At 29.4% G+C, this 23,228-nt stretch overlaps 1 protein-coding gene across 1 annotated transcript in view; it reads left to right on the top strand.

Moving 5' to 3' along the window:
• Nucleotides 1-6,411: 6,411 nt before the first annotated feature.
• LOTGIDRAFT_106371 (hypothetical protein) overlaps nucleotides 6,412-23,228 on the top strand; it is a gene marked incomplete at both ends in the record, with an annotated part of 48,089 nt that continues 31,272 nt past the window's right edge. The window contains 2 exons of the mRNA XM_009061834.1: nucleotides 6,412-6,471; nucleotides 11,304-11,417. Coding sequence (XP_009060082.1) covers nucleotides 6,412-6,471; nucleotides 11,304-11,417 — 174 coding nt within the window. The remainder of the gene's footprint in view (nucleotides 6,472-11,303; nucleotides 11,418-23,228) is intronic.

Below are 23,228 nucleotides of genomic sequence, written 5' to 3'. Positions count from 1 at the left end.
TCGATTTATTTTCTTACAAGATTTTATCTTGACTAAGGCTCTTTAAAGTTGATATAAAAATGGCTATCAATTGATTTTAATTAACATTCTACTTGTACTTGTGTTTTCTTGAATCCTGAAACTTTTACTATGTGAATATTAATGAGCTTGTCTGGAGTAGCTTTGTAGGATGGAATGAATAGATAGAAAATAAGCTTTCAGAGAAATACACATACAGACACCAAGGAAGTGATGAGATAGACATTTGAATAATATGCACATTAGTTACTGTTACTCAATAAATGATGGTTAAGAGATGAAAACAAATGAATAGACATATGATAATAGAGCTAGACAGGGATGATGATAATAGGAAAATAGAAATCATTAATTAGACTAGATAGATAGAAACATATACACAGACTGGATAGATTGAAACTGATGTAAACTTGATAATAATAATCAATCATTAGACTGGATAGATAGAATCAGATACACAGACTGGATAGATAGATGATCTTGATTATATAAATTAATACAGGATGGATATAGATGGATACATAGGCTGGATGGATAGAAATGGATACTTAGGCTGGATGGATAGAAATGGATACATAGGCTTAATGCATAGAAACTGATATGAGCTTGATTATAAATATCAATATAGGATAGATAGAAACTGATACACAAGTGGATAGATATAAATGGATAGATATAAATGGATACATAGGCTTAATGGATAGAACCTTATATGAACTTGTGTATAAAAATCAATACAGGATAGATAGAAACTGATACACAAGTGGGTAGATAGCAATGGATACATAGACTGGATAGATAGAACAGATACATAGACTAGAAATCAGTCTACAATCTGGATAGAGGAGATAGCTCCTTATTGATGAAATTTATCGAAACGTACCATTTAAGCAGATATATAGGAAAAGATACAAGAACATGTACATTGATCAAATACAAATGCATATCATAATGACAAATTTAATTTTTGTCAAATATACAACAATATCGTTGTTATAGATATATAGATTATTATGCTTCAAGGCATTTCTAAATTGAATAGTCTACTAATAATTGAGAGAATATGACTTTAACAATGTGTTAAAGTATGTCATATTTATATTTTTGAAATGTTTATGTATAGACTAAATAATTATATATCTAATAAAATAAAAAGTTGAAGTATATTGGACAGCTGTTTGAGTATATAATTAATACAAGGAATAATTGTTAACTGTATATTCTATTGTTGGTATGAGTTATATTTGTTACAAATTAATCAATGAATAATATAATAGAAAGTATTCAAACTCAACTACAATTCAAATTTAAATAATCAAAATAAGTTGATATATTATGTTTACAGTCAGTAATGTGAATGGTTCTTTCTTTGATTGAATTTCAATACATCCAATCATTATACACTATCAGGTATTAATACTTTTCTTTTTTATTCAAATTCTGTTTTAAATTTTGCATTTAATTAATGATATTGCATGAGCATTACTATTTAACATTTTCAGTGTGCGAAATAAGGCGAATAAGGCGAAAAAATTCAATAATTGCTTGCAGATAGATTTTCAAAAACTGCTTTAATTTATATTAAATGTTAATGGTATGCAAATCAAATTGTCTCAGGAGTGATATTGAGTCATGTTGGAGGGTGAAATGACATCATATGAACATTTTGACATTTCTTATTTTGTCAATAAAATGCTTACTAATAACCATTAATTGTCATTTTACTGCTGAAACTAGTAACGAGTGTGTATAAGGCTAGTGTTATTATTAAAGTGTAAATTTATCAGTTATGCAGCAGTCAGTATTTAATCATTGATCTGATAGACTCTTATCAATTCATTAAACATTTAGGAGGATCAGTAATATTCATGATAAATAGATTAGTGAGAATTTAACAGATTAATATCATGTTGAATATAATCAACCAACTGATTTAATTATCTAATAACATGAATTATTCCAATATACAGATTACCTTGATTATTACTAATATGTATCAGTTTATAAAAAAAGTGTATTATTTCATTATTAACTATGATGATATAAATCGGACTGGAGATATTTATAGCTTTCTTTTAGTTGTCCTCTTGAGAGAAAAAAAATCTTACATTAGCTCTAGTTTAATTCAATATGGTAGAATGTTTTTACAGGCAACAGTTCTTCTACTGAAATAAGATTTGATTTCCAAGCAAAGATTTATTTAATAGCTAGAGATGATTAAACTGAGCTCTTTAACTTTTCTCTGGCTCTGATCAAGTTTACTTGCCAGTGTTTGCACCCAACATAGATTTGTAGAGAAATGGTATTGATTCGTGACAAGTTGTGAAACGGTAATTCATCATGTATAACCATGATATTGACACATTTTATTATACGTATACACATATGTGGATTTGACAGTCAACATTGCTCATTATTGCTTGTTAGTATTGATTGATTTTTCTACTTCGCTTAATATTTCATTTAGAAAATACAAAGTTAATATTTACATAGCATGAGTTAAATTCATACACATCGACTAAATACATTTTATTACTAGACCTGCTGGCGATTTCTTACATTTCTTTATTGTTTGCCTGGTGCCCTAGGACATATAACGAGACCAGAGGCCATAAAATAATTCCCAAATCACTTTCTAACATATTGATTATGATGTTTATAAATTAAACATAAATCTAGAGATTTTTATAATTAAAACTTGATAGTTGAGATTACCGTTTATTGATTTTCACCAACATTCTGTTAAAACATGTTTTCTGTTTAATTTTTAACTGTTCTTAATAGACTTTAACAAATTAACAGTCGGGTATATTTAAATGTTCAGAGTGTTCAAATATGTTTCAGTTTATTTTGTTGAGTATTAAGAATTAGGGTTGATTGTCGGCATGGTTTTATTCCAAACTAAATAAAAAATTAGGTTAAAGTTTGTTAACTGGCAGAAAGTGTCTTACAGAAGTACATATTCTTGTTATGATGTTATGTATTGTTACACTGCATACATATGCTTTAAATCCATACATAATGTAATTAAGTATCCCATTTCCACAAAAAAACATATATGTTTACTTTCAGCCCTTGAGGGTGGGAGTAGGGTAGAGTAGGGTCAATGAATAGCCAGCATATTTTCTCTTGCCATTTTGCAAGTTAAAGAGATTGTCAAGAGGTTTTCTAAAAATTTGTGTGTATAGGGACCACTGATAACATCCGTTTGCACAATTCCAATTGCATGTCCACTGTTAGTTTTATTGATGATATCAGTGTCCCGGACACACATAAGAAGTTTAAAAAAAACTTATTACAATCCCTTTCATAATCCAAGGTGTCTTCATGTATTGCATGTTGTAGTAGGTGATATGATCAATTTATCAATAATTCATGTTTAATGTTACATATCAGATTTTACTGCATATTAATTAAAGATTTATATTTTAAACTATATTTAATTAGTCTTAGTTTTATCCCCAGCCACTGTCAGTGATAGAAGGGAGCATATAAATTACATGTTACGCCTGTAAATATATTCTGAAAAGAAATTGTGTGATAATGGTCAGAAATTGTTAGACATGAATTGTGCACTTTCTTATTAAAAAGAGAAATTGTGAGGAGAGTGGAAGGGATTGGGGATTAATCTCTTGTCTACTTAATGTTCAAAATTATGAAAATAGTTTATTATACACAATATTAATTTTGGGGTTTTGAATTTAGTTTAAAAGTTTTCCCACCCCAAATTTAAAATGACCAAACCAGAACTAAGAGTTCAGGATGTGATTTTTGAATAGTTAACAATTTTTACATATTTGAATTTTTAAGTGAAAATAAAAATGATTTGAATAAATTTTATTGATTTTTTAGAGTAAAGGTATTAACATCTGTTACAATAAATATACAATATTATTTTAAAATAATTTAACTTATATCTACCTGTAAATTATAATCTCAGTAAAATGTCATCGTGCATATAAATTCTATTTTCAATCTAATTTGAAAATTGGTTGTATGAAATTAACTTTCAGGCAATCCTGTCTGATAGATCAAGTTTCATTTTAATTTACCTTTATTTTCAAAATTAGAATCTGATGTTCAATAGACATTGTTTTTTTGTAATATAAATAGTTATTACCTATTTGAAAGAATAGTGTTAAACATGATCTCAACTATTTTGATAATTTCTATTGCTCGATGTAATTGATATTTTCATACTATCCTTAGTCCATTGTTTAACAAAATATCCTACAGTCTTTTAATTGCGAATTTTGTCATGAACAGGGTTTCATAAAAATCACTCTTTGATCAATTTTAACTTGAAATCTACTGTGTGTGAAACTGTCAAAACTGTAGCATGATCCATTATCAGATAAAAAAATAAGGATTAGAATTAAGTGACAAGTGGATACATTTTGACATGCACTATATAGCCTCAAAATTTTTTTCTTTCCATTTAATGTACTCTTAGGGCTTAAGTGAGGGGTTAGGGCAAAAAAATTAAAAGAAGTTTACTTTTCTTTAATACTCCATTTATAATAGTTCAAGCATAAATAAGTAAATTATTTGACATATTGATTGTCCTATAAAGTAGTATTGGTGTCAATTTATATAGGTGAACAATATTATCTATATTGTAATTTTAACAATTGCAAATGGATTATTGAATGGAATAATAAACATTCCTTTTAAAATAAAGAAACTACATTGATGTCCTTTAAGACATTGTATTAGAATTTGATATTAAAGCATTCCTATTTGATTTTTTTTTTCCTCAGAAAAACTCCTACTGGCATTTAATTTCTGTGTAATTAAGCTGACAGGAGGACAAGCCTATGTATTTATAGATAAACCTTCAGAAATATTATGTATTTATAGATAATTCTATTTCTATAACTTCCTGATTTATATTTTCTGGTTCTGTGGTTTTTGTGTAGGATTCTGAAAAATTAAGTGGTTAATTCTGAAGTATTGCACAATGTTGTCACTTAAACCATATTTATACAATATAGAACAATCTAATAACTAGAAAATGTTTCTAAGACTGTAAAATTAGTAATGCAATATAGATTACTCATATCTAGAAATCTGGAACATTATCAGTGTATTAAATATATATATAACTCCAGAGATCTGGACCATTATCAGTGCAGTATAGATTATTGGAAATCTAGAGATCTGGAACATTATCAGTGCAGTAGATATATTTGTAAATCCAGACATCTGGACAATTATCAGTAAAATAAATATTAATCTAAATCGGGAAATCTGGAACATTATCAGTACAGTATGGATTGGCTCAATGTATAAAACTGGAACATTATCAGTGTGCTATAGATTATTGTAAATCTAGAAAACTAAAACATCAGTGTAGAAAACTGGAAAACTATCAGTGCAGTAAATATCAAAAGTTGAAAATATAGAAATCTGTAACATTATCAGTGCAGTGTAGTTTATTGTAAATCTAGAAATCTGTATCATTATCTGTGCAGTAAATATATTTGTTAATCCAGACATCTGGACAATTATCAATGCATTAAATATTTATCTAAATCAGGAACATTATGAGTGCAGTATGGATTGGCTCAATGTAGAAAACTGGAACATTATCAGTTGTAAATCTAGAAATCTTGAACATTAACAGTGCAGTATAGCACCTGTATTCACTTGTCACAATTTACATTCTATCAGCCAGTACTGTAACTAACTTCATTATATTTATATACAATAAATAATTTGGGTCTTGTTGTTATCATGAATAGAAGTAAAGTGCCATGATAGTTTGTGTAACAGCAGTTCTCCAAGTTAAATGAAAGTTTGAAGATCAATAAAGACGTAAATGGGTGTTAACATGTATAAGTGTTGGTGATACCACATGTTACTGTATTAGTTATACCTTGTTTTCCATATATTAACACCTCAATAATATCTACCAATCCTTACAGTGTTTTCTATAATCATCCTTAGTAAGGTGCTAAATATTAGTTTTGTTAAGTACTGATCTATATTGACTGGTGTGGGATCAGTTTAAATAGATTTCAAGCTTTCGGGTCAATTACATATGATGAATAAGATATTTCAGGTGTTATAGAAATTGATTATTGTATTAGATTTCTAATCCTATTGGTATGTGCTTTGTTATTGATAGATATTAAAGAAAAAAAAAGATTTACAAAGGATCAATTTCTTGTAAATATTACTTAAAGATAATGATCCTCAGAATTTTGAGTATTAAGTTAAAAAATGTTTATTTAATCATTGTTAAATTAAAGTTTTATCTGGCTATTTATTAAGATATTCTCTAATCTTTTCAGGCAGTAAAGAAGAAGAGGGAATAGTTTATTTTATATGATGTGAAAAGTAAGATGAAAAAACCCTCCCAGTGTGGTCATTTACATAAAGTTGTAAGCAATGATTGAAATGGAAAGACATGTCAATCAAACAAATGACCGGCTGCTTTGTATCAAACAGGTGAGTTGTGTTTCAATTTGATTGAAAATTCAATACTTCATTGATACTGGAAATCATGCTTTTTTTGTGAGTGAATACAAAGTATTATCATCCAGGAAGAGAGGAGGGGCGCCATCCTCCAGTATTTAGGCTCGCCCTCCCCCATTTTCAAATTTCTTATCATTGAATATAGGGGAAAATTGCATTGTGGCCCTAACTCAGCCCCCTCACTGAATGATTCTTCAAAACGCCACTGTTTTCATCATTTTGTGGCATCAAATTACATCAATATGTATCTATCAATTTACTTTTGCTTCAATCAATTGTCTTGCTGCAATCAAGTTATGATCATCTAGTATCAATAAGACAGCACTGGTTTCCATCATTTAGTTTCATCAATTCATAATAAATTAGTATTCATTTAGTATCGACAAATCTACTACCTAGTAGCAATCAATTCATCATCGTTTAGTTGCAATCATCATTAACATCTAGGCAAAATCAATTTACAACCCTCAAATAGCATCACTTCCATCATTTAATTTTGATCAATTTACAATCATTTAATCATCATTGACATCCATTTAGTATCATAAATTTATAATCATTTAGTATGATTAATTAGTCTCGGTCAATTTTTCCTTATTTAGTCCAGTAGTATTGATTGATCATCATTTAGTATCCATCAATTTGCTGCCAGATATGGTAGTATGCAAATCATCATTTAGTAGTAGTGAACTTGCCATATCAGAGAAGCAGTCAATTGCTGTATTTGAGTAACAATTGAATTGCTATCATTTGGTAGAATCAAATATTAAAGTAGTAACCAGATTTCCATTTTAAGTAGCAACCATATTGTCATCTTAGATACACGTGGTAGCAGTCAAATTACCATGTCTGATAACAGTTTTTGATTAGCAATCAATTTACTGTGTTGAACTTTAATCAAGTCAGCATTTTTTAGTAGTTAGTGATTGTAATTTGTATTCATAGCTGTGCATTCTGGGTATCCATCCAATAAGTTTTCGTTAATAAATTAACATAATTGGTTTTAATATTTTATCAAGATTTTATTTGTCTCCTTTCTAAAACTATATATGGAATTCTTGTTGAATGTATATAATCATGATATGTATATCAAGTGCTTATAGTCTGCTGTTTCAGCCTAATATTAGACACATTAAATAATTTGATTTTACCTGAGACAAAAAGGAAGTTTGTGGAATACAAAGAAAGCTTTTAAAATCATTTTTCCTTTATTAGATATACAACTATCTCATTTACGTGATCACTTGGTCTAATGACATCTATTTCTATGGCTTTTTTCCACTCTAATCTCTGAAAATCCCATCAAAATGTAACAATAGTTGTAATAGAAACTATACAATATGAGATGCTAATAGCTTGGATGATGAAAATTTAAATGACATTATAAAAAATATCAAACATTAAGAAAAAGATTAGTGCTGAAAATAATGCAGCATCTAAATTTGTTTAACAGAAAGAAGGGAAAATGTTTGGAATTTAATTGTGACATGGAAAGAGGACTAGAATAATGTGAATGATGTGACTAATAAAAGACAGACAAATTAAGGATCGGGAGAGATTTGGTATTGTATTCATTGTTCCATGACTAATCCAATTTAATCGGTATCTAATACTAACGCAGGTTCTGTAACATTACTACAATAGTTACACAGTAAACATTACTTGCATTAGCTTGATTAACTTTCAACTCCTGAGGGTATTTCTCACTGCCTTTATATCACTTTTAAATCCTATTTATAATAATACATAATAATGCAGTTTTGATATATGGTGGTTTACACAGTTCCTTTGAATTATATTTGACTTTGAAAGTCCTAGAAAAAGGACCTAGGTTGAGAGAAAGATCTAAGTTGGCACTGTCTTCGGCCATGCATTTTGTCAAGCTTTGATCAATGTCACAAAGATGTGGATGCCATGGCTGGTGCCTTCGAGATTTTGATTGTACCAGTCCAATTATTCATGGTAAATTAAAAATTGGAAACCCTTTATTTTTCAATAAGCATGTGAAAGTGCATTCTTAAAGGTCAAGTTCATCGCACAGGTTAGCATTACGATTCTAGTGACGAAATGACAAAATTTTACTACATCATATACTGGTACTTAAAATGTACTGGTACTATATAATTGACTTTAATAAGTGGAAATTAGCAAATCTAGGTTATTTTTGCCCTATAACTCTTTATTGACCTTTCACAGTTTGTCAGGAAATCTGAAACGCACTGAATGACATTGTTTAGAGAGTACTGGGGAGATTTTAGTAACATAACTGTAGGACATATAGACACTGAGACCTTGACCACATTATCCAGACTTATTCACTTCAACATAATTTCTTGGATTGATGAGCTTGTAGCATGATTTTTTTAACTGAAATAATCAATAAGCCAGTGGCCAAATATGGATTTAATCCTCTATTTGTTTATCTATGCTTCTAGGTTTAATGTTGTTTCAACGAAATTTATTATCAACTAAGAACTTTCAATCAAATAATTGTGGAATATGCTCGAAAGTCTTCAAATCAAACCTAGATTCCATTATTTTGAAATTTTCTGGACAATAATTTTCAGATTTTTTGGGCATCTGAAAGTTGTATAGACAGAGGTCAATCAAAAAAGATTAAGATTAAATCGAAGCAGTTTTACAAAGACTTTAATATTTACTATATTTTTATATGCCCACATGAATATGTGGTCGTATATCGTCGTCGCCCCTGTCCGTCGGTCCGTTCGTCCGTCCGTCCGTCCGTCCGTCCGTCCGTCAACATTTCTTGTGAGCACTATAGAGACTACAGTTTTTATCTGATTTTGATAAAACTTGGTGTGATGCTTTAGATTGATAAGATCTCAGTCAAGTTCGAATTTGACATATTTTTGATGAACGGTTTTTGAGATATTGCCCTTGACTTAGAACGCCTTGAAATTTGTTAAAAATTGTTCGTGAGCAGGATTGAAGCTACAGTTTTCATCCGATTCTGATGAAACTTGGTGTGATCTTTGGAATTCATAAGATCTCGGACAAGTTCTAACTTGACGCATTTTCGATGAAATGTTTTTGAGTTATTGCCATTAACTTACCAAAAACGCGTCAAAATTTGTTTGTGAGCACAATAGAAGCTACAGTTTTCAACCGATTCTGATGAAACTTGGTGTGATCATTGGAATTGATAAGATCTCGGACAAGTTCTAACAAGAGATATTTTTGATGAACATTTTTTGAGTTATTGCCCTTGACTTTGGAAACACGCGTCAAAAGTTGTTTTTTGCCCTTGATTAGAGCTGTGTGATTTAATTGTTTGTTGTATTTGGGTTATTGATATTGATTTTAAAAAATTTTGTGGAATTATTCAGCAGAAATAATTTCTTCAATATGAGGAAATTCGTACTTTAGTCACTAAAGACTGTTTTATTATTTCTGACAGCTGCCAGTGGGCGTATGTTACCTTGCAACGCAAGCTATCTTTGTTTATGGTTCCAGAATATAATTTGTATGCATATTGTCAAGTTGCTAGTCTGTCACATCTATGGAACAACATGGTATTTTGGTATATGCTTTGATGATATCATAGATGACACCTTTAATTTTCTTTATTATTTATCAGTTATTGCCCTTGACTTAGTCAATTAGTCGTTTGGGTTTGATGTTACAATTTTTGTTAGAAGGTTTTAGAGTTTTTGCCCTTAAAATCTTCAATATAGAATGAATGATAGATACCACAGCTTTGAGCACCTAATACTGATTAAAAAATTGTTGCTGTGTGGGCATATCTCACTGTTTGGGAAACCACACATCTTTTTATGACATTATGCATTTACATACTTTATTTAGCTTTTAAGCTCATTATATATAAATAATATGCCGGTAAGATGTCAATAACGAAAGATTTAGACTCTGACAGAAAAACTACTCTGATTTGATTGCCGTGTTGACTATATTCTTTTCTTCTTTCCTCTAACCACATGATTTGTGTATAAAAACAGCTCATAGCACACTTAGTACCTCACTAGTGTATCAGTGTATTTAACATTCTCATAATAATCAAGTCAACAAGAGTCAGAGTTTTGGGAAGTCTAGCTATAAATACAACAATATGTAGAAGATATCAGATATCTTAACTTCTCACTAAATATTTGACTAGGTAAAAAGAAGTGGAGTTGGGGGAAATAATAACATCTTGATTTATCCACTAAACCTTGTAGCCAACTTGTAGAAGAGATAGTAGATAAAACATACATACTTATTATTTTAACTCTGAAAATATTTCAACAATTACAAAAAACTTGATTATCTTTAGTTCTAGATTAAAAACAAACCTCATTACTTTTTAAAGAGTGAAATGCATTAATGTAATTATCATACTGCATGAAGTATGTCTTTTGAGTACAACATCATTTATTATAATACAACATCATTTATTATAATACAACATCATTTATTATATTTGTAACATCTTTCTCTATATTTTTTTCAAATTTTGTTGAGGGATTATGGTTGTTCCTCTACCAGCTATGTATAAACTAAATTACGTCAACTAACCTTGAAGTATAGATTGTGGTAGCTACCATACCAATTATTACTGATACTGGTATTTGCATTGATAAATGTTCATAATGCCCTTGAAGTAACAACAGACAAAGCTTTGGTGTTTTTTTTTGTTGAATTATAGGAGAAACAGATGTCAAATTTAATTCTGTAAAGTGATACATTGTATATGAATATTTCTTTATTTTATATAATTGATTGTGTCATCAAAATATTTGACCAAACCCACATTAAGTGACTATACTTTTATGATTTGTTCATTCCAGCATCTGTTGACACCAGGAGGGTTTCAAAATGCAGCAAGAGAACTATTGGAATGGTGTTCTGATCTTCGTGCATTTCAACGACAGTTTGAAGAGAGTTTGATGTCATGTTTAACTGTAAGTTTGGCAACTTGATTTATTTCTTGTCACTTCCATTCCAGATTGCGAGAAAATAATGAAAAAAAATATTTTGACATTTCATTTGTCTTAAGTTCAAATAGCTGAAAGGAATTCAAATATCAAAAGTTGATGTTGGAAAAAATTGATTTGAATTGAGGTTATTTCCGCTTTAATTGATAATCAGCAGGAGATCGTCAATATTCTGGAAATAAAAAAACTTCTTTGTAATGGAAGTAGGTTCTCTCCCTTGTTAAGTCGTCTGCTAGAAAGCCAGTAAATATATGAGAACTATTACCATAATATAAATCTTGTGGAATCTAGTTATAGAGTAATTGGTGTATATTTATAGAATGAGAAGACAACAGTTTATATAAGATAATTAGACTATCTTTAACATAGCAAAGAAAGTTATCTGGTTTTAGCATATTAACAATACTTCTACACTTACAACTATATAAATGACTTCACACATTTTTTATAGTAATTATATTATCACAACCTACAACAAAGCTTTCACTATCTAATCAACTTACTTTAAAGGAGCATGATCTACAGTTTTCATTATCTACAGCAAACTATTACCTTACTTACATACTGTTTCTGAATCTTTTAATGTGCTAAATTGAAAAGTCTGAAAATTTCTGTCTATTTCTATTATTCCATTAATTTGAAGATATTGAAAAGTAATAGGTTATTGCCCTAGACACGCTTGATTTAAGTATTCTGATCTCTATTGAAACAACTGTTTGTTACATCAATTGTAGAGGCATTGACATGTAGGCCTACATTTGTAACAATACAGTTACATAACTCTAAAAAGATTTAGAGAGACATTGGGATGTATAGTATAGCATAAAAGAACTTTAGTAATAGTTTTAGAGAGATATTGGGATGTACACTTTACAATGTAACATAACAGAACTTCAGTAATAGTTTTAGAGAGATATTGGGGTGTGCACTTTACAATGTAACATAACAGAACTTCAGTAATAGTTTTAGAGAGATATTGGGGTGTGCACTTTAGAATGTAACATAATAGAACTTCAGTAATAGTTTTAGAGAGATATTGGGATGTACACTTTACAATGTAACATAACAGAATTACAGTAATAGTTTTAGAGAGACATTGGGATGTACACTTTACAATATAACATAACAGAACTTCAGTAATAGTTTCAGAGAGACATTGGGATGTACACTTTACAATGTAACATAACAGAATTACAGTAATAGTTTTAGAGAGATATTGGGATGTACACTTTACAATGTAACATAACAGAACTTCAGTAATAGTTTTAGAGAGATATTGGGATGTACACTTTACAATGTAACATAATAGAACTTCAGTAATAGTTTTAGAGAGACATTGGGATGTACACTATACAATGTAACATAACAGAATTACAGTAATAGTTTTAAAAAGAAATTGGGATGTACACTTTACAATGTAACATAACAGAATTACAGTAATAGTTTTAGAGAGACATTGGGATGTACACTTTACAATATAGCATAACAGAATTACAGTAATAGTTTTAGAGATACATTGGGATGTACACTTTACAATGTAACATAACAGAACTTCAGTAATAGTTTTAGAGAGATATTGGAATGTACACTTTACAATGTAACATAACAGAACTTCAGTAATAGTTTCAGAGAGACATTGGGATGTACACTTTACAATGTAACATAACAGAACTTCAGTAATAGTTTTAGAGAGATATTGGGATGTACACTTTACAATGTAACATAATAGAACTTCAGTAATAGTTTCAGAGAGACATTGGGATGTACACTATACAATGTAACATAACAGAATTACAGTAATAGTTTTAAAAAGAAATTGGGATGTACACTTTACAATGTAACATAACAGAATTACAGTAATAGTTTTAGAGAGACATTGGGATGTACACTTTACAATGTAACATAACAGAATTACAGTAATAGTTTTAGAGGGACATTGGGATGTACACTTTACAATATAGCATAACAGGATTACAGTTATTGTTTTAGAGAGACTTTGGGATGTACACTTTACAATATAACATAACATAATTACAGTAATAGTTTTGGGAGACATTGGCATGAAACATAATTACAGTAATAGTTTCAGTGAGACATTGGGATGTACACTATACAATGTAACATAACAGAATTACAGTAATAGTTTTAGAGAGCCATTGGAATGGGTCAGAATTACAGCAATAGTTAAAGAGAGACATTGGAACGTACATTTGTTAGAATACATTGTATATAAGACATTTTAGGATGAGATGTACATTTGTTACAATACATGGTACAATACCCAATTACATTAATAGTTTTAGAAATGAAATAATACATCCATTTCATTCTGACATTGAAATGTGCTCATGTCTTAATTTGTTACACAGCTCAGTAAGTTGCATTAAAAGTTATAATCTTATCTTATATAAAGATATTGTCTGAGGTGCCATCATGATATAAAACAGAGCCTGGTGTAGTCGTTTGATTTTCACCGTTTATTGAATTATAGATATCAATCTTTAACTTATAGAAACTATAATCTAGCCTTTAGCATTTCTACACACTATCATTACCTTCTTGTGATATTTAGAAAAAAGGATATTTGTGATGTAAACCTTTCATTATTTTCTATTCTTCTTTAATGGACAGTTTCTTTTTTCTTAAAACAAGTGTACTTCGTTTATAATTATAAACCTCTAATATTGTCAGCCCATTAATCTAGCAGTATTTTATATTTCTTATAAACCTCTAGTGAGTTCACTGTTCAGATTGTATTTCAAATTTCACAAAAATCCCTTTCTTTTATAAACCTAGAAATATATAATATTGTAAACTATAAAAAAGAGTTTTAAGATGCAGGTTTTAAATATCATTAAAAAAAATCCTTGGCTGAACTGTGTATATATATAAATGCATTTGTTGAGAATTAAATGATACACAGGTTTTAATGAAGATTCAGATATATTTTTATACCCTTTTGCAAGTACCAATTTAAGTATATTGGAAGAAGACTACAAGGAAGGTTAAATTGAAATGTAATAGAATTTTGATATGACACATTATATATTTATTATTATGATAAAGATATGTGATAAAGAAAAGTGACATCATATTAAAGACACATGATTTATGTGTGATTCACAAATTGAAAGCCAGGGAGAAGGAATTTGAAAAAGTAACAAAATTAAAATTGAATGGCTAGAAAATCTGATAATTTTCTCAAGCACGATTGTTAAGGACTGTAAAAAGTATGTTAAATGACTGAAGAGTATTTCCTCTCTAGAGAAATAATTCACCATTGATCTAGCTAAATTAATCACAAACATTACTCTGTTTTCACATGGCACCAAGCAAAGAAGAATTTCAGGATAAAAAGCAAAAGTATTTATTCTTAAAGAGACTTTTCTTAATGAAATGATTCCTTTATGGACATGATTACCATGCTGTAAATGTCAGTGGAATTAGACTATTATCTTAACTTGTCAATCACTTATAAATACACTAACATTATTTGAACATATCATGTATTACTTCCTCCTTTTCTTTTTATTCTATATGTAAACAGACTGTTTCAGGAAGAAATAGAAGATAGGTGTGTAAATGATGGTGCAATGGTCACAATGGCAGCAGTCTTCGATGATTTTAAACACACTTTATTAGTGCCTGATGTGACTAAAACTTAATATTGTCAATTGGAAGTCAAAATTTGTAGAGCTTTACTTTCTATTTTAATAGCAATGAAGACAAAGAATTGGGTTCGGGAAGAACGAAAAATTGTTCAAGACTACTAAAGACACAAGTTACTCCTAAACACTTGTAATTTTCTCATAACATCATTTGAAATTTATTCACCAAACACAAAGAAATATTTTTCACTGTGTTGATTATTCAAATTTTAAGTGATGTTGAGTTGAGAAAAGTAACTATAGAGTGTTCTTAAGTGTTTTAAACCAGGGTAAAATGGACTCTTTCTGTCAATTGAATAAAAGTTAAAAACTTGCTGCAAGGCTTTCATAAGGAAGTGGATCATTTTGTTTACCCTTTAAGTTTTAACCCTTTTACATTACAAAAATTATCTGATCTGATAACAGAATAGAACGGAACAGAACAGATGAACATTGTGTAATGGACAAGAATTTGGAGAACCCTTCCAATTCTGGCCCTACATGAGGTGATGATGTTCAAAATAGTGAATGTCTTCTCCGAATAGGCTTGATAAATTAGTGTCATGTAAAAAATGACGATCAGAGAATGGTTTACTGCATATGGAGAATTTCATCATTTTTCAGTGCTATTCTGTACATTCAGGAATTATTTTAACTTCTTGTAGAAGAGTTCCACAGATAAGCATGCCCAAAGCCATTCTCAAACCTCTTGATTTCACTGTAAAGTTAATAGGCACATTTTATCGCTGGATATTAAGAGAAAGCAGAGTATGCTTATGCTACAAACCCAAATCTTGAGCTTTTTTTAATGAAGTTTAGTCTCATGAAGTCTTTTGGATATCTATTACATTATGTAATCACCTCAAATTTTGATGAATGGTTGCATGTCAATAACTGTTAGTATAGTTGGTTAGAAAGGCTGTTAACAATGTTACATATGGTTAAAACATGAGAGTATATATTTAGAGAGATTTTTTATAACTTCACTAAGAAAGCAGGTCTATTAAGTACAGTTGAATTGTATAAAAAGAAGTTTTTTCAAGGTGTAAACTTTCCTATATCACGTAGTTGACTATTGTTTACATTGAAACCAGAAATATAGTACATCATGTTACTCTGTTTGAATTATCTGGTTACAAAATCAATTCATGAATAATGCACAGTTAATGATATTGAATAAATCAGTTAAAAAGACACTCAGCTGGTTGCATTCAAATTTGAGACGTAATATATTTTGAAAACGAAGACTGCCTGGTGTTCTGTTATTAATAAATATTATTAGTCAACAATTACTGTTATATTACTAAACACATTTCTTACAAGAAAGGAAAATTATATAATGGATAAAATTGATTGGGAATTAAAATTGAAAATGAAATATTTCTAAGAAAATAAAGAAATATCTTGATGCAATATTTCAGTATTTTCTAATTAAACTTCTTATGTGGTATCAATTATTTGTTTCACTCCATTTCAGGCATTTTATGAAAGATTTGAGTGTTTTCTAAATGTGTTACATGATCCTTATAATTGACTTTCTCTGCAGAATAATGTTAGATGACGCTAGATCTTAATTGAACGGAAAAACCCAACTCACTTTTACACTGGCACATAATTTACTTTTTACATTTCAACTTGAGAGATGAAAGACACGATTTTATTGATTAAGTCATAATGCATTTCATAACATTTCACCCTGTATCTTTTCTAAGCTGTTATTGATCTCACAATTCCTACTAAAACTGTCATTTTGTATGGGTACTGGCTGTAATGACTTTCTCAATATTATATGCACATTGATCGTAAAGGAAGAGAAAAAATATTTATCATCGCATTTCATTCTATTGCTTCATTTACTTAGATTTTTTCTCACTTAGAAATTGATTTAGTAAATTTGTTTTCAACACTGATTTTATTCAGAACATGTTTCATGGAGATTAAAGGAAGTTAGAAGTCATTTTTATTAAGTTATTATCACTGCTATGAAAATACAGCTTTTTTTTACAATTCTTAATACATTCAAATTGTATTTCTATACAATACATTACAACAACAACACATCTGATTTTGCATAAAGTCTAAGATGGTGCCTATTTTTCAGAACATACTTCTAAAGATGATTCTCCTTTAAAAACTGTTATATTAGTTGTTTACAGCTGATCAGATCCTAATGAATCATGAATCACACTTCAAAATAACCTGCTTAATTTCACGGAAAAGGTTGAGGAGAATGATTTGGATATCAAAGGAATGGAGATTAATCTGATATAACAATAAATATTCATGAATTCAAGAAGTAATGTAATGAATTGAAACAATTTAACAAGACTGGGTCAGAAATCGGCAATATGGTAACCTTAAAATGGATCTGATTATTGTCGGCCATTTGTATTAGATGGCAGATAATGGTTGTTATCGACCACAATTGAAGTCTGTAATTAGTTCACATCAGTCGCTCAGCTTTACTGATTCTTCCTCCAAGCTAAGAGAGTTAGGTTAATTTTATTGACAATCATTACGCTTTAGATTCTTTGTCAGTTCTACTTCTTTTACTATTATCGATAGATTTTAAAACTTCTAACATTATGTAGGTTAGGCTTACCAGAAGTCATAATGAAATCCTTTCATGAACAGTAAAATGCCTTATTTTGATGCAACTAGTCTTTCATTACATGATTCCTATTTTTTCCCTAGATAAAAGTCATCATATTAGAAATTTAGAAATAGTCGCTAATTGAGATTTAAAGTTATTGAAACAAAACAATGAAGATAGTTATCATGTCGTTGTTACTCAAATTTTTACGCTATGCAATCTGTCTGAAAATCACATAGCATGAAACTCTGAGAAACAACATGTTGTTTTGGTGTTTCTATATCGCTCTTCAATTGATGTGTTGAGCGCTGTTTTAAGAGTGAGAATTTTTTGTTATTGTTAAGTTATCATACGGACAATTTAAAATAATTCTCAAATGAACAAATTGAGTTATGAGTAGGTAACAAAGTAAACTTTATACTGCTATGTAAGATCAATCTGACTCATACACCTTTCATAAAGAAGGATAGCTTCGGATAAACTCAAGGATAGCTTCGGATAAACTCTAGGAAAGTTTTAAATTTAAGCTTACATTGTTTTTTTTTTAATTTGAAGGATATATAGATAAGATAAAGTGCTATATATATTGTGTGAATGGTAACCTAATTTTCTGTATGATTTATGATATATTGAAGTTGTAATAAAATTGTCTTCTGTTAAAACAATCTTCTGTTAATCTGTTAGATAGATATACAATATATAAAGACAGCTGAAAGTATGTTTATATTTATTCTATTATAATATTCTATCTGTCCCTCCTATTTACTGCCTATTTGTACACAAAACACTTATTGTTTTAACAAATTGCAGAAATTTGGCAACAAAAGTTAAATATATATCATTTCCATATACATAGATACATGCAAATAACAGAAAATGTAATTTAAGTATTTTTTCCACTTCAAAGGAACAAATTTTATACACCCACACGATATTTCAAATATATGTTGTTTCTGACAAACCTTTTATAGCAAATCTAGATCTATGTTTTGCTTTTGTGCTTTTGACAATCTTCATAGCACAATGGTAAGCATGTATCAGTTGGACCACAATGTTCTTTTTGAATGGCCCCCTGAACACCTAATACCACTTTAGGACGTGTAAGTCAACTCAATATCCCTCTTGGTGAGAGCAACAAGAATATATTTCGTCTATTAATAAAGAGTGCAATTCAGAAGCTTTCTATAAGATTATGATTGATTTATGGTAAGAGTATTTATATAATGAGTATTTATATATGATATATAGGCTAGTAGGTAGGTCAAGATGATTGAAAATACAAATTGTATGAAGTTGTTTAATTGTTCAGTTATAAAAGACCCCATATATCTGAGATAATCTTGAGTGTGGTGTATAAATTATTCAACACCTCAGATTAAAATGTATGTATTCAATATAAAAAGAGACTTGATTGAATAAAAGAGTGAAATTAATCATTCACGCCACCCAAATTTCTGGTGAGTTTATTTGTAGTATAACTGACTACTAAGATAAATTGTTTAACAACTTTCAACTTATCTGTCTGGTCCAACTTATCTTAATCTAATGAACTTTATCCTGTCAAAACAGACAAATGAATAGATTTGAATTAAGGGATACTGCAACTTGAACACTTTGATGATGTTGAAGCTCTTCAATGAATAAAAACAAATAAGGGTGTGACAGCATTTTTGCAGCAGGTTCAAGAGCATAGCAACCGGCTATTATTCCACAGTCTAGACCAAAAAAACATCTCGATTTCTTTCTTTTGTATAAATGAGAAGGCTTGCCAAACTCGACATTAATTTGAACTTTTACCTCATGTTTTCTGTCTTGAAGATGTAGGTTCTGATTACACAAATAACATAACATTGGGTAATTTCCACATTATATTTTATTGCTTGATAAACTCACACATTTTTCTATCAATCTTTTTACAGCTATAAGAGGCCACAAACTGGGCTGAACAAAAAAAAATTCTTTATATCAGATAAGCTTTGTTTTTGGCACTAATATCGGTTTTCAGTCACATTCATTTAGAATTTTCTTTATTAGATATGTCATTTGAAAGGTTTTCTCTTTAATTCTTGTAGTTTATTGTTGCTATAAACATAGTTGACTGGAGAAAAGATTCTAATTTTGATGTTTTCTACAGAATAAAAAAAAATGTAAAAGTTTTATCATCTTGATACAGAACATGAAACCTATTTATCTCTTTACAATCTTTACTCACATTAAATCTTTCTTTCTGTTTCCGTTCTATAACAAGATGAATTGTTTTAGTTGCACTTGAAATAATCTTTTTTAAATGTTGAAAGATAATATATTTAAAATGGTTTAGAGGAGAAAACATGTGCCTTCTTATATATAGATATACATTCATCCTATGTAATATGTAGACTTCAGATAATCTTTGATCTGAAATTGTGTGGAGAATTGGAAGCCATACAAGTAATTTTCAGTCATAGAAAATTTATTTCACTTCATTAAAAAATAAAGAAAATCAAATTTCTAATAGTGTTTATAGGGTATTATTTTTTCAATGTGATGTCCTGTTTTATATCTGTATTTATAAGAATCTGAATGATTAGAATTAAAATATATTAGCAACAAAATAAGGTAATCCTGTTTTATGCATTACAAATGTTTGTCTTGTGCACGAATTTTCATGGAATATTGAGGTGTGCTGTATCTGTTTAAGGCCACAGATCAGATTTGCCATAGGAGGCAAAATACTGGAATTTCTCTAAACTCTTATGAACTGAAGCAAATAATTAAGCTGCCTCCTTGTAAAACACAACAATTTTGCCGTCAGGAGCTCTATTATGCTTCATGGAGCAACAATTTGCAGAGTTGCTCTGTTCTTTTTGGAGCAACTAAGCTGTCCTGTGCTCTATTCATCATGTTGCTAAATCTGCTCTGCCTAAGGTTATTTCTTCTTACAAAGCAAATTGTCATATCTGCTTTGGGCTCCTTATTTCATTAAGTACTCTACTAATAATTGATGTGATGAAACTCATCAAAACTTCTTGCTTATAAGTGGTTAAAATTGTTATGGAAATATTTGATATTCATCAGGAAGTTATCAATTTCAGAATTAAGTAAAACTCTATGTTCGATTGTTGACTTAAACATTAGTACACATTATTCTCAATGATTGTTTAGAAAGTTGGCGTGACTTAGCTACCACCTCTTTAGTTATTTGACATTATCACATTTATAATGTATAAACTTGGTATTTGAAATATGATTAATAAAGCTTTTGAAACCTGATAACTTTCGACACAGGTAAATATTGTGTTTAACATTTTTGATATAGTATGGGTTTTTAATATTAGAGTCTATATGTTATTGTATTTATGACAATCTCCCTTCAAATAATGTTAAAGTTAGAAGAGAAGTAGACTAACTAATTATTTTATGATCAGCTAGTAAACTGATCTTTATGACATTATATAGAGAAATGATATAACTTGAGGTCATAAATCTTTTACATAGATAAATTAATATAACTATAGTCAATATCTATATCATACCTGGTAATCTTTACACCTGATAGATTTAAATATTTATTAAAAACATGATATCAACATGTAGCATTTATAATCTTTTGATATATTTCTTGCAATTAGCTCAAGCATAAGCCTTATATAATACAGTTATTTTGAGCAATAATTTGACATTTGTCATGTAATAAGTTTGTAATACATTTGTCATAAGTAATAAGTTTGTAATACATTTGTCATACGTATTACACAATGCTATGTGATAATTTTGCATTAAATTTGTTATGATACATAAAATTTGCCAAGGTGATCCTTTGGAATTTGATTATTCAGCACAATAATAGAAATTGGTAAAAATTGATACAACTGATTGAAAACATTTAATTTGAGGCAAAACAACTCATGTTGACTGAGCAATACATTCAGATGAAAGCCTATATCATTAATGCAAGGATATGAACGAGCGAAGATCGTTATGACGTATGTAAACGCTCATTCACTTTTTACCTTTGGGCAACCTTTAACTTCTGCAGTGGTAGATGGTGATGAGAACATAGTTTCTTAAGGTAAAGCCAAACAATTAAGGCCTAGGAAGCAGTAAATACCCACAGCAGTGTGTTATGATGGTAATTGGACAGTATTTATAACATGATTATGGTGTTAGATTTTATACAACCCTCTTCTATCATGGTAATGTTTACAAACATCAGTCATCCTATAAAGTTATTTAGCAAGAACCCAGCAGTGGACATTCTGTTTACTACTTATTAATATACTGGCCAGTTGACCTCTGATCTCCTATATACAAGGTCAATAGTAGTGACCTTTATTAGTAGTAGAAGGTAAAGGAGGTGGTGAACAGTTCATATATACAATAATAATACTACTAGTTGATATTGTTGATATAGAAATACCTATAAAAACACTTCTATATAAACAGATTTCAAATACCTACAGTTAATACTAGTCCATTTATCATCCTATAATTCACTTGTTAAAAGCCTCATTTTCTAGGTTAAGAAGTCTAGAATTTTAGGACCTATAGGGACTATAGTTATTTTTTAAGATTTTGAATAATTGTGTAGCAGTGGTTGATAATTTAATCTTATTAACTTGATTCTTGCACAAATTACACAAATATTTTCAAAAACTTTGTTTGTGAGACTGGTAGTGCTTGCACTTCCTACATTCGATGATCCAGCTTCAGCTCATGCTTTGTCTTCTTTTTGTGATTTTAAAATTTTTTTAACAAACTTTTTTCAATTGAAATTATAATTTGGGGTAATTAATGGCTAATGGTGGCGCTAAGAAAAGATTTGACTGTTTAAAAATACACAAAAGAATTTATTTAAAAGTTGTAGAATGATGAACTGGAAAACGTCAGTTAGAAATTCTTTACTCTCCGCCATTCTACCTCTTTATCTTGGTGATTGACAGCCTATTTGCCAAGTTACCACTCCACACATGGTCATGTGACATCTTTTGTCATGCTAAAGGTCTCCTTGATGATGTTTTTGTATTGAGTGTGAGTTTCACCTGAAGCTTGATAAATTTAGTTAGTTTAGTATTATGACAAGTTGATATCTATTGAAATTAATGATATGATTGTGATATCATGTCAATATCTAGATACTTTACTTCACATTCATAATCATAAACTACTCTCATCTTCATAGAATATTTAACCATTAAGTGAAGGATATACTAGACTCATAAAAGATAATTCCATTTCATCTATTGTGACCAGTTGTAATTTAATTGACACTATATAGCCAGTATAGACATGTCTTTAAGAGATTTAGTAATTGCTTTTCCTAGTTTTCATGTCAGATAATAATAATTTGTAAAGTTAGCGCCGACGTTCAAACCTTATAAATGTGCAAATAGAATTAATTGAGCTATTTAATGAGGCATTTAACTTCTAGTATTTGTTTCTGAATAAAGTCGCAAATAATGATTTATTTATATATAGCTGATTAGATTTTCTCGTCTTACTGTTTCACGGATCAATATTAAAATTCAATCTCTCGCTCTAATTTTTTGTTTCCCCTTC

This window comes from Lottia gigantea (assembly GCF_000327385.1).
Source record: "Lottia gigantea unplaced genomic scaffold LOTGIsca_5, whole genome shotgun sequence".
Taxonomy (NCBI): Eukaryota; Metazoa; Mollusca; class Gastropoda; family Lottiidae; genus Lottia; species Lottia gigantea.
This window is presented reverse-complemented; position numbering and strand designations above follow the sequence as displayed.